General features: G+C 38.3%; 1 protein-coding gene across 2 annotated transcripts in view; it reads right to left on the reverse strand.

Annotated features, from left to right (window-relative positions):
* Nucleotides 1–14875, reverse strand: part of HBS1L (HBS1 like translational GTPase) — a 113295-nt gene that overhangs the window by 33167 nt on the left and 65253 nt on the right. For both annotated transcript variants that reach the window (XM_075924222.1, XM_075924223.1), the window contains exon 5: nucleotides 5740–5848. In XM_075924222.1, the coding sequence (XP_075780337.1) occupies nucleotides 5740–5848 (109 nt within the window). The remainder of the gene's footprint in view (nucleotides 1–5739; nucleotides 5849–14875) is intronic.

A 14875-nucleotide genomic window follows, 5' to 3' on the forward strand; every position in this document is an offset into this window, starting at 1 on the left:
GCTGTAGGCTCCCATGGGAGCTTAACCAGTAACTAGAACCGATAAGAATCGGTTTATTGGTTACTCGGTTTAACTCTTACATTCCTAGTCACATAAGTTACCTTTATCTACAGTTCACACTCCATGGGGTAGGAGAATTTAAAAACAGAATGCTAAGTCTAGGGTGGGCGCGACTTCTCCCTTTCAAATTAGTGGGGGAAAAAAGCTTACTGTTGAAAGTTCTCCCAGAAAAAAAGTTCTGCTGCCACATGACAAAGAACCTTGCTTGACTCCCCAGATTGTCCTCCCCTGGTAAGGCAAATCTAAACAGGGGACAATTAAACAAAATCTTTCATCTCCCTTCTGCATGAACTGCATGATGGGAACTGAGAAACACAGGAAAGGAAAGATTTTTATAAAGGAATATTTGGAAACTCGAGTGACACACCAGGCTCCCTTTCCCATCATTCAGCACTAGTTGCATGGGTTGGAAAAGGAGATAGAAGCACAATAGGGAAGAGAGGAAAGGAGGCGAGGAAAAAGATGGTGAGGGAAAAAGGAAGAGAAACAAAGAACAATGGAATGGAGAAGAAGTACACTGAGGAGCTCGTGCAAGATAGAAAAGGAATAAAGAAACAAGAAAAGGAAAGAAAGCATGTAAGGTAACAATCTTAAGATCTTCATTTGTGTACTTATATTTTGGTTTGGGTACGAACCTAACAGTTATATGGGGAGGGAAAATTTTGGAATTCAAGGATTAGGTTTGGAGAAGCAGAATGGAGAGTGATGGTGCAATTGGAGATGGGATAAAGGAGAAATGGGCGTTGTAAAGTGTAGGGTCAGACAAATAGGTTGGGGGACCTGATTATAAACAGGGCAGGATAAATTGAATAGACTGGAAAACAGAGCAAGGGGCTCAGTTATTCTGATCCAAGTTCTCATCTTGACCCAAAATTATGTCAGGTACGATGTCGTTATTGCTAGATGAGGAAACACCACAATGACATTTTATCAAACATATGATAATACTGCTACATGAGACATCATCCTCATTAATGCATCATCATGATGTGAACAGAAGCATTAAGATGATGCATCATAGGACCAAATACTCACAGAGCTTCAGCTGAGAACCTTATAAAGGATCTCTTCCTGTAATCAAGACTGGTTTCAGGATTTGGAATCTTATAACGTGTATTTAAATTTGTCTAAATTGATCAAACTTTCCTCTAAACAGGCAAAAAGCAAAACTCTATGAAAAATGAACGTTTCAAACACAATCGAATTAAGCTATTTCATTAATTTATTAAAGGAAAAGAAGCTTCAACAACCTCTATACTCAAAGCATTATCTAAGTGCTTATACAGTTGAGGGTTCTCTTAAATAATGCTTGCATACACCAATTTGTGACTTTTAAGTTAAATATTCTTTGTAATCTTCCAGTCATAATGGATACTAAACCTCTTTTATATAGCAAGCTCTTTTTGGGAAACCTAAATTTATTAAGGAAGCTCTCACATTTGTTTGCCCACTCCAGATTATATTTGTACAAATTTGGTCAGCCTGGCTGAAATGATTGTCGTCACTTGCTTATATTTGCTCTGGTTTCTTTCATGAGTTCATACACAGAGAATGGCAATATTGTCTTTAGTTAGTGAAGCAGAGCAGCAGTTTGTCAAAAGAACAAACCACACTTTTCCAGGATACTCCTTCTGAAGTATCCATCAACCCCAAGAAAGAAAACCAGAACTCTATAATAGCAAGAGATATGTAGTCTAGCTGAAACAAAAAAACAGGACTATGTAGCACTTTAAAGACTAACAAGATGGTTTATTAGGTGATGAGCTTTCGTGGGCCAGACCCACTTCCTCAGATCAAATTGTGGAAGAAAATTGGCATGACCATATATACCAAAGGAGCCAATAAAAAAAAATGAACACATATGAAAAGGACAAATCAAATTTCAGAACAGAAGAGGGATGGGGGGAGGGGGAGGTAAATGTCTGTGAGCTAATGATATTAGAGGTGATAATTGGGGAAGCTATCTTTGTAATGGGTAAGGTAATTAGCCTCCTTGTGAAGACCTAGGTGTAAAGTGTCAAATTTAAGCATGAATGACAATTCAGAGGATTCTCTTTCAAGTCTGGTGTTAAAAGGTCTTTGAGCAGGTAATCAGGTCATTGAGACAATGCCCTTTCTGGTTGAAATGGCAAGAAACTGTTTTTTCTTTGTGATCCTGTCTAATATCTGTTTTGTGTGCATTGATTCTTTGGCAAAGTGTCTGAGACGTTTGTCCAATGTACATAGCAGACGGACATTGTCAGCACATGATAGCATAAATTATATTTCTGGATGAGCAGAAGCAATTCGTAACAGCCCATAATTATCACATTTTAATAAGCTTCTTTAAAGAAAGAACGAATCATACTTTATACTAACGTTCCAATTACAGAGTTTATGAAGGATTAATGAAATATTTATAAAATGTTTTAACATTGTACAATACTGCAGTGCACTAATGGCTATATGCACATGCTGCTCATCTCCGTAGAGTATTTTTTTTAATCTATTTATTTACCCTTTGTAAGTCATTTATAAATGGAACCTTGATAGCAAAAGTGACTAAAAAGAGGTAATGGAGGATTTTTCATAGGTATTAAATAAATTGAGTAATTCTCCCAATCTCAAATAACATACCGTTAGGCTTTCAATATTCCAGGACAAACTACTGCAAAAGAAAACAGTGTAATACAGAGACTCTAAATAGGGTTGCTTGTTTGTTTCAAGTTCAGAACTACATGTGTAACAGCTGCAAAGCAACAATAAGTTTGTAATGCAACACTAAGCTTACATCTAGACTACAAGCCTCTTTCAAAAGAGGCTTTTTCGAAAGAACCTTTTGAAAAAGCCTCTTCCAAAGAGAGCGTCTAGACAGCAACCAGTATTTTCAAAAAAGAGAGCCACTTTTTGAAAGAGCACCCAGGCAATCTGGATGCTCTCTTTCGAAAAAGCATGGTTTGCGTTCAATAACGCCTTTTTTTGAAAGAGCACTTTTGAAAAAAAGAGTTGTTCCTTGTAAAATGAGGTTTTCTGCAGTCGAAAAAATTGCCGTGTTAATTCAATTTAATTTTGAAAAAACGTGGCAGCAATCTACATGCAGGTGACGTTTTTCTGAAAAAAGGCCACTTTTTTCGAAAAAAACCCTGTAGTCTAGACACACTCTAATATTTGGGCTGACCACTCAATGTCTAGCTGAAGGCATCACCACTAGGCACCCTAAAGACTAAACTGTCCATTTTGTATCAAGTTAGAGAAGGACACACATGTTTATTGACTGACTCTCTGAGAAGTGCTCCTTGTTTGCCAAGATGCTTCTCTCGCCTGCCAGCAAGATTCTCTTCAGATCTTACATAATAATGACCTTTCTATGACTCCACTAGACTAAAGCTCCATTAAGATGGCAGCCTCCATTCAAATAATGGTAGCTTTTTGCACAGAACAAAGCATTCACCCATACTAATTAGCTGCATCACTTCTATAATATTGCTATTTATTTTAAAGGAAGTCCTGCATGAGAAATTAAACCTCACTCAGAACAATGAGCATTCAAACCCAGCTGGATGACAAACAGCTGCTTTAGAGCTGAGGACTGCTATAATATAAAACTGAAGCATATACATTTCCACTTAAGGGTCACTAGAGAGGAAAAAGGAATAGAGACAGCCCTACCAAAACTACTGTTTATTCCAAGAAGAAAATAAACTACCAGCTGCCTATCCAGAATTTACTTTAGCCTCTGGATAAAGGAGAAGTCTTCCACAGTTTATCTACCTGACTTCCCCTCAAAATGAACAACATAGGAACTCAAAATATGGCTGTTGTTCAACTGATGGTACATTCATGGTCAGCTCCAAATTTATTTTTTTTAATATGAAGAAACATTTTAATTATAACTTTTGTTGAGCACTTAAACAAGCTATTCCTACCGTCCCTACAGGAATGTTGAAAGATGGAAAGTTTTATCACTGACATCGACTTCTTCTCTTCGAAACTTTTACTCATAGCTATGAGTTTTACCACGTCCCATGCTGAACCATGGACTATAAAGGATGCCATAAGATATTCCAGAGAGGGAGGGCGATCTTCTGTCTATAGTGAAGTCAACAAGTGTTTTGAAACTGATTTCAACGTGGAAAAGATTTTAACCATAGTCACTGGTTACTATAAATTGATGTATGTTACCGGTCATATCTTAACTATTTCACAGATTCACCAGCAGTACTGGCAGGATTTTGAAAGGCTCAAGGAGTTACATGTTGGAGTCAGCCTTCAGCTCACAGATTATATTTTGCTCTAGGTAAATACCTAAAAATAGTCATTATAACCTGATGAATATTCAGTGGCATACAAAATTATGGTCTCTGCACATTTCACATAATTTAATACCTTATTACAAAACCACCACTGAGACTGGAATTACCCAGTAGGACAGTAGGGATGTTAAAATGAAAATTTCAGCAGTTGCATAATTACAGGCACCTACCGCATGGGATGGCAGTCAGCTCCATGGAAGCTGGGAGCTGGCTCCCACTTACTGTATCAGAGGTAGCAGCACGGAGCTGCAGTCAGCTCCCTTGGAGTTGGATCATGAGCTGCATGTAACCACTTGGGTAACCAATAAGCTCTTATACCACTAATGGACAGTATAGAAAATCCTATAATAGAAACTTTCTTGGCAGTCTTAGCAGAGATAAAAAGCACATTAAGACTCATTTCTAAAATGATCCATCCTGAACAGAGCTGTATACTCTGATCCACTATGCAGAGCAGTTTGTTCTGATGGTACTTATGTCTTTTTTCTGATTAAAGCATTTTTAAAATGCTGCTAAATCTTTTTTCTATTAAATTAATGAGTTTTACTATGGAAGAAAGCTAGTATCTCACACAATGCTCTCATAACTCAACTTCACTCTCCCTTTATTCCTGGTAAATTTCTAAAACTAAATCTTCCACTAGCTTTATTTTAAATACATTCAAGAAAGAATAGGAAATTCTATTGTAACATGACACTTAGCGCAACAACTGTAAGACCCTCACTGTTAACGGTTCAGCTCTCTGAACTTAGAAATTATTTTCAGAACTGTTTTCTTAAACTGTTCCACTTTTAGTCTGTGAAAAGAAAGACTACTCAACAACTTCTAATTTAAACTGCCTCTCCCAATTTTGCCCAATCACTGTATTATATTAAAAAACATACACCAAAAAATGGTCAATTTCTACCTTCCGATATCATATGCATAGTCCTCTCACTTAAATTAATGGAAGTTGTATGTGCAATGGAGGGCAGTTAGCCTGAAATGATTATTTTCCCCATAAATTACGTTCTCATATTTACGCTACATTCTTTCAATGAAAAATCAATTACAGTTTTAATGTATTGTCTCATAATTCCATTTAGAAAATGTTTAAATAAACTAGCCTCCAGAAAGATTAGCGTTAGCATTCTACGAAGAGGATGTTTAAATAATTGACTAGTTGATATCTCTACACTATTCATAGTGAAAGGATTTGTTAAACTCACAACGTGAGATGCCTTCTTCTGAAAGTAATTATGAGTCAAACAAGAAGCCAAGATGGTTAGTTTTGCAGAGTGTACACTAAAAACTCTAAAAATATATAAAAAGAAATAAACTTGCTACAGGTGCACCAGTCTGAAAGAACAACTGTTAAAGTATCTTGAATTATGAAGGGTTGATTTACCTTGGAACTTCAAATCCCATAGATTGTTTCTTTCCAGACACTGTCATTTTGGTAACTTTCGGCAGAATTTCAGAATCAATTTTGGTTGACTGGGAATCTCTTGATTTGCCTAGTAACAGAAAAATTAAAGTATGAACTTAAAATTAGAACTAGCATTAATTAAATAGAACATTGATTAAGTTACACTCCTTATGTAATCCATTTTCTGGAAGCCCAGAAAGTGTGAATTTCACATTAAGTAAAATAAAAACATTTTAATTTTGTTTCTACAATATAATTACCCATGGGACAAACAAATGTTTTTCCAGTGAACAGCTCTATTATTTACTTTAAATTTTGTGAACTGGTCTTGCAAAACCCTAACAAACTTGCAATAAATTCCTTTGAAAGCTGTACAAAAGGGTTATTGACCTCGGAAAGAGGAGAATCTCACAATTCCCACAACCTTCTTACATCATGACTCTGATATATAGTTATTCCCAATAAACCATTAATTCTAATTTTCGACATCAAATGAACTCTTCTTTCTTGATAAATGTTTCAATTGTTCTGCCTGACTTTAGTAAAATGTATTAAAAGTCATTTGATCCTACTAGTCAATGGTCAGTTTTTATTGTATTTTAAGCACGATAGGTCTCTTCAAAACCACACAATCATATCGCTGTACAGGTTATATATAATTGTGGTCAAGGATCTTAAAGATACATTTTAGGTGAGGAAACAGAATACCGCAGACAGCTCTTTAATAGAGAGCAATCCAAAAAAGCATGCACATTTTTTAAAGATTCCACAGTTGCTCACAATATTCAATATTTAATAAGTGAGACTCTCTCTAATCAATTTTCTCCACCTGTATAATGGGGATAACAATGCTCACTTTTATTTGTAAAGCACTTAGAGAGCTATCAGTAAAATGTGCTAAGAACTAAATATTATTATACCAGCATTAATGCATATAATTTTACTGAGGAAAACTGCACATTTTACAATGTAAAAATCTTTACTCAGATATGAAAAATAAAGGGGTTTGAATTAATCCAATACACTTAGGGTATGTCTACACTAGCCCCCTAGTTCGAACTAAGGAGGCTAATGTAGGCATTCGAAGTTGCAAATGAAGCCCGGGATTTAAATATCCCAGGCTTCATTTGCATCTTCCCAGGCACCGCCATTTTTAAGTGTCCCTTAGTCCAAACTCCGTGCCTGCAGCTACACGCGGCACAGAGTAGGTAGTTCGAATTAGGATCTCTAATTCGAACTACCGGTACACCTTGTGGAACTAGAGATCCTAATTCAAACTACCTACTCAGTGCGGCAAGTAGCCGCGGGCACAGAGTTTGGACTAAGGGACATTTAAAAATGGCGGCGCCTGGGAAAATTCAACTTAAGCCCGGGATATTTAAATCCTGGGCTTTATTTGCAACTTCGAATGCCTACATTAGCCTCCCTAGTTCAAACTAGGGGGCTAGTGTAGACATACCCATAGAGTGGGTGTAAATAAGAGAAAATAATTTAATTAAATTTAAAAAAGATAAGTCATGAAAAGTTCAGTTACTTGCAGTATATACATGAAAAGCTATTAAGTTTACAGATCCCACACAAATAGTTTGCAATTAATAAAATAAATGACACCAAGGTCAAACAAATTGTGGGGATTAAAAACTTGCCACTTTTCATGCGTCACAGACCATTGGTTGAAAGCAAAATTGTTTTTTGGTTTTGAAGCATATACACAGGTCAAATAAAGAATATCCAAAGTGAGAGTTATTAAACCTGAAAAATTACATCATTCTGATTACTATTTACTTTTTCTCTTCCCACTTGAATTCTGACATCTGTTTAGTAGCCATATCTCCAAATGATTATTTAAATTGTATTTATTTACCCCGTTAATGCCTTAAAGGCTAAAACTTAAACCTTAAAAAATAGGATTCATAGAACACTAGAACTGGAAGGGACCTCGAGAGGTCATCGAGTCCAGTCCCCTGCCCTCACGGCAGGACCGAGTACTGTCTAGACCATCCCTGATAGATGTCTATCTAACCTGCTCTTAAGTCTCTCCAGACATGCAGAATCTACAACATCTCTAGGCAACTATTCCAGTGTTTAACCACCCTGGATTTTTTCTAATATCCAACCTAAACCTCCCTTGTTTCAGTTTAAGCCTACTGCTTCTTGCCCGATCCTCAGAGGCCAAGGAGAACAATTTTTCCTTCTTCCTCCTTGTGACATCCTTTTAGATACCTAAAAACTTGCAATCATGCCAGCATTTAAACTAAAAATAATAAATTTTGGCATTTCAATACCACTGTAGTACAGGAAGCAGATTTGGAGCAAATAACGAACATACAAATGGAACTGCAGGAGGACAGTACTGAAGCAAACAACTAGATGCAACTAATAACCTAGATTACTTTTATTATTTATTAGGAATGTAACAGTATAGTTAATTAACTGATTAACTGACAAGCAAAGCTTATTAACGTTATCGACTATACGCATTTAAATGCTCAGCCACAGTGGGGGGGGGGGACCTAATCTCACCGCAGCTCTACATTTAAAACATAGTAAGAATCAGGTGGGCAGGAGCCTGGCTCCTACCACATTTTAAATGCAGAGCTGCAGCGGGGGTAGCTCCCAGACCTGGCACGAGCCAGAACTGAGTGCTTTAAGTGCCATCCTTTATCAACTAATTGTATAGTTAAAAATTCTATTGACTACACGATTAGCAAATTACCCACTTCTTAACATCTTTATTATTTATACTGATCAGGAGCATATAACCACTGCATGCACCATTGTTGTTTATAATATACACAGTATAGCAAATGGAACAATACTGAACTGTGAGCCCTTTGGGTAAGGATGGTGGACATTAATGAAAATATATAAATAAAATGTTAGCAAGAAAATCTCAACTCAGTACTAACATTGCTCTCAAATTAAGTCAGGAACAAATCTCCTTGCAGTGTGCTTCGAGGCTACATAAATCTGGGCTCTACCAGATAAAGGCCAGACAAAACTCACAACAAAACTCAGTTTACCTACGTTAGGTTGATATACAACCACTTCATAATTATGTAGTGGTTCATGTCAACACTATGGGCATGTCTACACTACAAAATTAGTTTGATTTTATTTAATTCAACTTTGAGCATCTTATTTAAAAAATGCAATTCTGCATGTCCCCATGAGTTGGCTCTGGTCAAATGAGCACTTCCTCACTGCCATGGGATGTATTCACTCAAAAAGTGATGCACTGTGGGTAGCTCTCAACCTCTGCAGCAGATTGGAATTCCGGCTTAGGGTCCCAATGCCTTATCAGATGAAAATATTGTTGTTGGTGGTTATGGATGCATATCATCAGCTTCCCAGGTCTGTGGCTCAGAACCAGCCTTGCCCTGTGCTATACTTGTCTAAGGTCCTTTATTGTCAAGCAGAATCGCTGTAACTGGCGTAGCCCTTATCCACCATGGCATATTCCATTTTGGCATTGATATCAGTGTTTCTTTCGCTGGTTCAGAGCTCTGCCTGCACAGACTGCTCCTCTCTTTCCAGTAATCAGATCCTATGTCTCACAAACGCTCCATGCTGGAGGTAGTGTGTGACTGTGGGCGAGCAAGTTCAGCTGTGCTGCCGAGCGCTCCACTCTGCTGCAACAGGAAATGAACACTCAAAAGTTCCCAGGGCTTTTATTGGTCACCTGGCTGAAAAGCGTTGGAGTTCGAAGTGCTCAAAGTGGTAACAATGGAGCCCATTATATCATCACCTGGAGGTCAGTAACTCTGCATTACAATATATTGTGATTACACTGCCCTTAATTTGAGGCACAAATGTTGCCTCAGACTTTACTCCACTCATCCAGGTGGAGTAGAAGGGTCAATTTTAAAAGCCCATTAAGAGGGAGGGACTGGTCAATGAACACACAATACAAATTCAGCCTAACACTGATTACATCAACCTAAGCTCGTAGTACAGACCAGTCCTATGCCTTCTCTGTAGCTGGTATACATCCTCAGCAGGAGCTCTTCCCCCTGACTGCGTGGGGCACAGCTGGAGTATTCCACCTCCACCCTGAGCAGTCAGCCTCATCCCAGGACTCCACCTGAGGGTCCCATATGGGGCTTACAGCCAACAGGCAATGTAAGTTACACAGTGTCTACACGGATTCTATATCACCTTAGCTACACTGATTTAAGTGCTATACCTCTCTCGGAAGTTGCATTATTAGGTCGGTGTACTGCAAACTTATAATAGTGGGAGCAACAATTCTAGTGTAGACACTTACAGAGTTAGGTCAACATGAGACATGAACTCTGTAGTGTAGACAAAGCCCAAAAGTGAAGAGGAAGTAAGCTCTGTCACTGAAAATGCCAGCTATATTCCCATTAGGGATGTAAAATCCCATTTAATTAGCCAGCCAACTAATCATCACGGTTAACCAATTAGCCATCATGGTTAACTGATTAAACATCATGTTTGGCTGGTTAACTGATTAAACACTGTTGGTGGGGGTCACTACACCCCTCTCCCCTCCCACTGTGGCCAGAAGCTTCTGCGGTAAAGCTGGAGCACCCCCAGCCTGGGGCAGGCCCAATGGGACTGTAGCAGCCACCTGCCTACAATGGGTGGGGGGCTGGAGAATGGGTGATACTTACTGGTTAACCATTCACATTCCTATTTCCCCTCTCATTTACACAGGGATGCTGTTATCATCAGTGCCCCAACTGTCAACATCTGTTGTGTCACACATGACCCAAATCATTTAAGCACATAGCATTTAAAGGAAAAAGACAAATCCCTAAATTGCATCCTGGGAGAAAAAAAAAAAAAGGAAGCCAATGCATATTACAGAGCACAGCTGTAATCAATTCCTGAAAGCAATGCTCTTAAACAAGCAGATGCATTCTGAACCAACTAAGATGCCAAGTTTTCTTAAGGTGTAGAAATGTAGTGTAACACACCTCAATATGACAAAAGGAATAGACAACTATGGTAAGGTTCATATTTGAAAGAAAAGGATGGAGCCTTCTCACTGGGAATATGGGAAATAGCATTCTTGACAACTATTGCTACATGGATATTCAGAATCATCTGAGGATGTAGATGACCCCAGGTTGGAAACATAAACTGACACATACTCCCACAATCAAAGGAACTGTGATAACATGGTTTCACTAACTTTCATGTATTCGAATGTTACGGATGAACAAAATAAATTAGATCAGTGTTTCTCAAAATGTGCTCCGGGCTCCGCGAGACATCTCCAAGGGCTCCGCAAGGTTGACAAACTGGAAACATTGATAGGTACAACACATACAATCAGTGGACCGCTGGGGCTCTGCATACATTTTTACACACGTAAAGGGCTCCGGAGCCCAAACAGTTTGAGAACTGCTGAATTAGATCATACATGAACAGAAATTGCATACATTTTTGTCAATAGTATCAAGTCCTTAAACAAAAGTTGTCAGGGCTATCACTGATAACACAAGTGAGGAAAAAAAGGCAGAATGTCACATTTTGTTCATTATATTCCTCCCATATGGGTAAAAATGTATCCTCACATTTTAAACTGACAAAATCTTTTACATGTAGCTGTCATTGGAGACACCTTAAAGAGGCAACACTGAACTTTGTAAATTATTTGTCATATTACATATCCTGTATTTACAGCACACACTACTTTTTCAGTTGTGAGACTGTTCCATATAATCTAATACATGTGGATTTATGCACCACCTTTCTTATGCACTGCTTTGGAAACCTAGATATTATTTTCCCTCTGCTGCCCAAAGCATCCTCACTCCAATTCACTGCAGTTTTCCACCACCTTTTCTTTATAATCCTCTATCTGGTTTTCAATTCAGATGATAATGTTCATAATATGGTCAATCTGATTTAAATTCTTTAATTAAGAATTCAAGAGATACTATCAAATGTTAAGCACACACAGATTAGTAGTGTAGCTGTGGAATTTCAAATTTAAGTTTACATAGCATGATTTGCATCTCTAATGCCAAGCAGAGGCATGTACATTTGGTATTAAAGTAGTTTCACAATAAGCAGAAAAATCTTCTTTTCACTTTCCAGAAGTATTTGTGTGCATCATAGAAAATTAAGCTGCAGATGAAAAAGAAATTTGGGAGTAGGAGCAATACACAGCCTTCAGTATTTATTTATTGGGACTGACCCAACAGTACCCATGTGATGACCAGAGACTTATCATAACACAGTGGTGGTGGTTACAGAATGGGGAAAGAATAAACCAAAAAAATAAAACTTACTTTAAAAATGTACTTTTGCTAACAAGTTTCTCATGGGAATATCATGTTCTACTCCCTAGAGTAAATTCTTGAATGCTGAAGTTAAAATAGAACAGCTTAGAGAACACAATTCAAAGTCGGGCGAGCCAGCAGAAAGGAACTCTGAGCTTTGAATGTGGAATTCTTGACCACCACAGATCAAGGCCAACTCCATCAGCATTCACAATATGTTACAAGACTCATGTCTTTCAGCAAGCATTCCTGTAGAAGCCCCCACAGAATGGCCCTGGCAATCCTCTCGAGAAGCAAACCTATAGGACAAACTACTAAGAAGTCGTTTCACAATGTGATGAAACAGTTCCAAACTAGTGGGGGGGGGGGGGAGGGGAAGCAAGTTACTCGCACTGGGCAATAATGAAATTTTTTCAAGATGTGTATCGCTTTGGGTGCTCCACTGTAGGTGTGTCTGTATCTATGTCTCTATTCAGAGACTGTAGATAGCAGCATTTATTCAGCCCACACATACGCCCTCCCTCCCTCATGCTCTGTCTTGAAGTTAACTAGTGCTGTGCAAGTGAACCCCCTAATTTTCTTCTCTACTGCAAAGCCCCTATTGAGAACTCCAAAGTAAAGGGGAATAGGGTGGATTGAGGCACACCTATAGACACACACTTGTTGAAGAACTATCATTACTGCACAAGGTGTGTAACTTCTTCCTTTTCTTCTTCGAGAAGGTGATTCCAGAGTAATATCCCTGAAGGAGTGTTGGGGATCTGGATGACAATACCAGATAGCCAAAGATGACATCATATGCTGATTATCTACTAATTAGTATTCTGCAAAATTATGAGCAGAAGTCCAATTCGCTGCTCTGCAAATTTATGAGATGGGAACATTTTAAAGAAATGTAACTGACATGGAAACTGATCTCGTGACTTACTATGGATTCCATATTTTCCACAACTGAGAAGAAGTACTTAGGAGATTTCCTAATGGCCTTTATCCTGTCCAAATAAAATTCCAAGGCTCTTCTATCATTAAGTGTATGTAGTATAGTTTCCCTGTTGTCACAGTGAGGCTCTGGATAGAAGTTGAAACCTCAATGAGCCCGTTCATGTGGAAAGATGAGGTCACTAGACGGAGGAACTTTGGATGCAGCCCTTACCCACAAAATCTTAATGTCCTAATAACTCTGTTAGTCTCAAAGGTGCCACTGGTCTCCTTGTTTTTGCAGATGTAGACTAACACAGATATCCCTCCGAGATGGTCTTTAAAGAAAATTGTGAATGGATACTATATTCAAATACAACAATGGTATCATTCAGGTGTGTCTCTCTATAAAGAATCTCTTTCTTATTGTCTGTTATGTCCCTTGCTAGGTGTTAACTCAACATATATTGGGCTACAAGAGTATGTCTACACTACAACTGCAGCCTGACTTCTAGGTCCCTCCCACTTCTCCAGGTCCTAGAATCTGTGCTCAAGCCCAAACCCAATGTCTAAACAGTCTGTATAGCTCTTAGCCTGAGTCCCACAAGCCCAAGTGAGCTAGCACAAGCCAACTGCTGGTTTTAATTGCAGTGTAGGCATACCCTTGTATCCCAATATGTGATTGGTTAACATCTAGCAAGTGACATAAAAAGCATTAAAAAAGGGTCTTTAAATCTGTCAGGCACAAGAGAAAGGCAAAAGTAGTACAGGATCTCTGCTTAGTGAGCAAAGAGAGCTAATTACTGGTATCAAGAAAGCTCTGGTGTTTAATGCTTCTTTTGGTTTGCTCTTCCCTAAAAAAAATAAATGGCAACTAGATACTGAAAACAAAACAAGAGGAAAAGAATGCAAGTAAAAATTGGCAATGATCAGATTAAAGAATACTTAGGCCAGTTCTATACGAGGGGAGAAAGTCAACCTAAGATATGCAACTGCAGCTACAAGAATAGCTATGAGTCAATGTATCTTAGGTTGAATTTTTGCAGCGTCCTCCCTGTAGGAGGTTGACAGGACAAACTCTATTGCGACCAGGCCAGGTCTAGATTAGGGGAGAAAAATCAACCTAAGATATGCAAACTCCAGCTATGAGAATAGTGTAGCTGGAGCTGATGTACCTTAGGTCAAATTTCTGTAGCATCCCCCCACTGCAGGAGGTCAACATGAGAAACTCTCCTGACAACTTCCCTTATTCTCTGTGACCCGGTGGAGTACTGGAGTCGACAGAGTTGTCATCAGTAGTCGATTTAGAAGGATTTTACTAAACCCACTAAATCGCTATATTGAACCCCAGAAGATCAATCTCCATGGTGCTGATCTCAGGGTAAGTGAAGACAATCCCTTAGCTAAGTTAGATGTATTTAAATCAGCAGAGCTTTGTGAAATTTGTCCTGGAATACTTATGGAACTAGCTGAAGCAATCTCAGAACCATTAACAGTTTTCTTTAAGAACTTGTGGAGGACAAATGAGAAACCAGAACACTGGAGAAGGACAAACATAATTCCTATCTTTAAAAGGAGAAACAAAGAGGACCCTTAAAATTATGTACCAGTCAATTTAACTTAAATAGCTGGAAAGATATCGAAACAAATTAAACCATCAATTTCTACGTACAGGGAGAATATTAGGTTTATACGAAATAGCCAGCATGGATGTGTCAAAAACCTAATTTTCTTCTTTGGTGTGGTTACTGGTCTTGTGGATGTGGGGAAGTAGATGATGTGACATATCTTGAATTTAGTAAGGCTTTTTTTTTTTAATAGTCCCACGTGACTCTAATAAGCAAAATATGGAAATGTTGTCTAGATTACATTACTATGAAGTGGGTGAGAAGCTAGATGAAAGACTGTTAAAAGATAATGAGTTACCAATGGTTCACTGT

Source organism: Pelodiscus sinensis, chromosome 3, assembly GCF_049634645.1.
Source record: "Pelodiscus sinensis isolate JC-2024 chromosome 3, ASM4963464v1, whole genome shotgun sequence".
Lineage (NCBI taxonomy): Eukaryota > Metazoa > Chordata > Testudines > Trionychidae > Pelodiscus > Pelodiscus sinensis.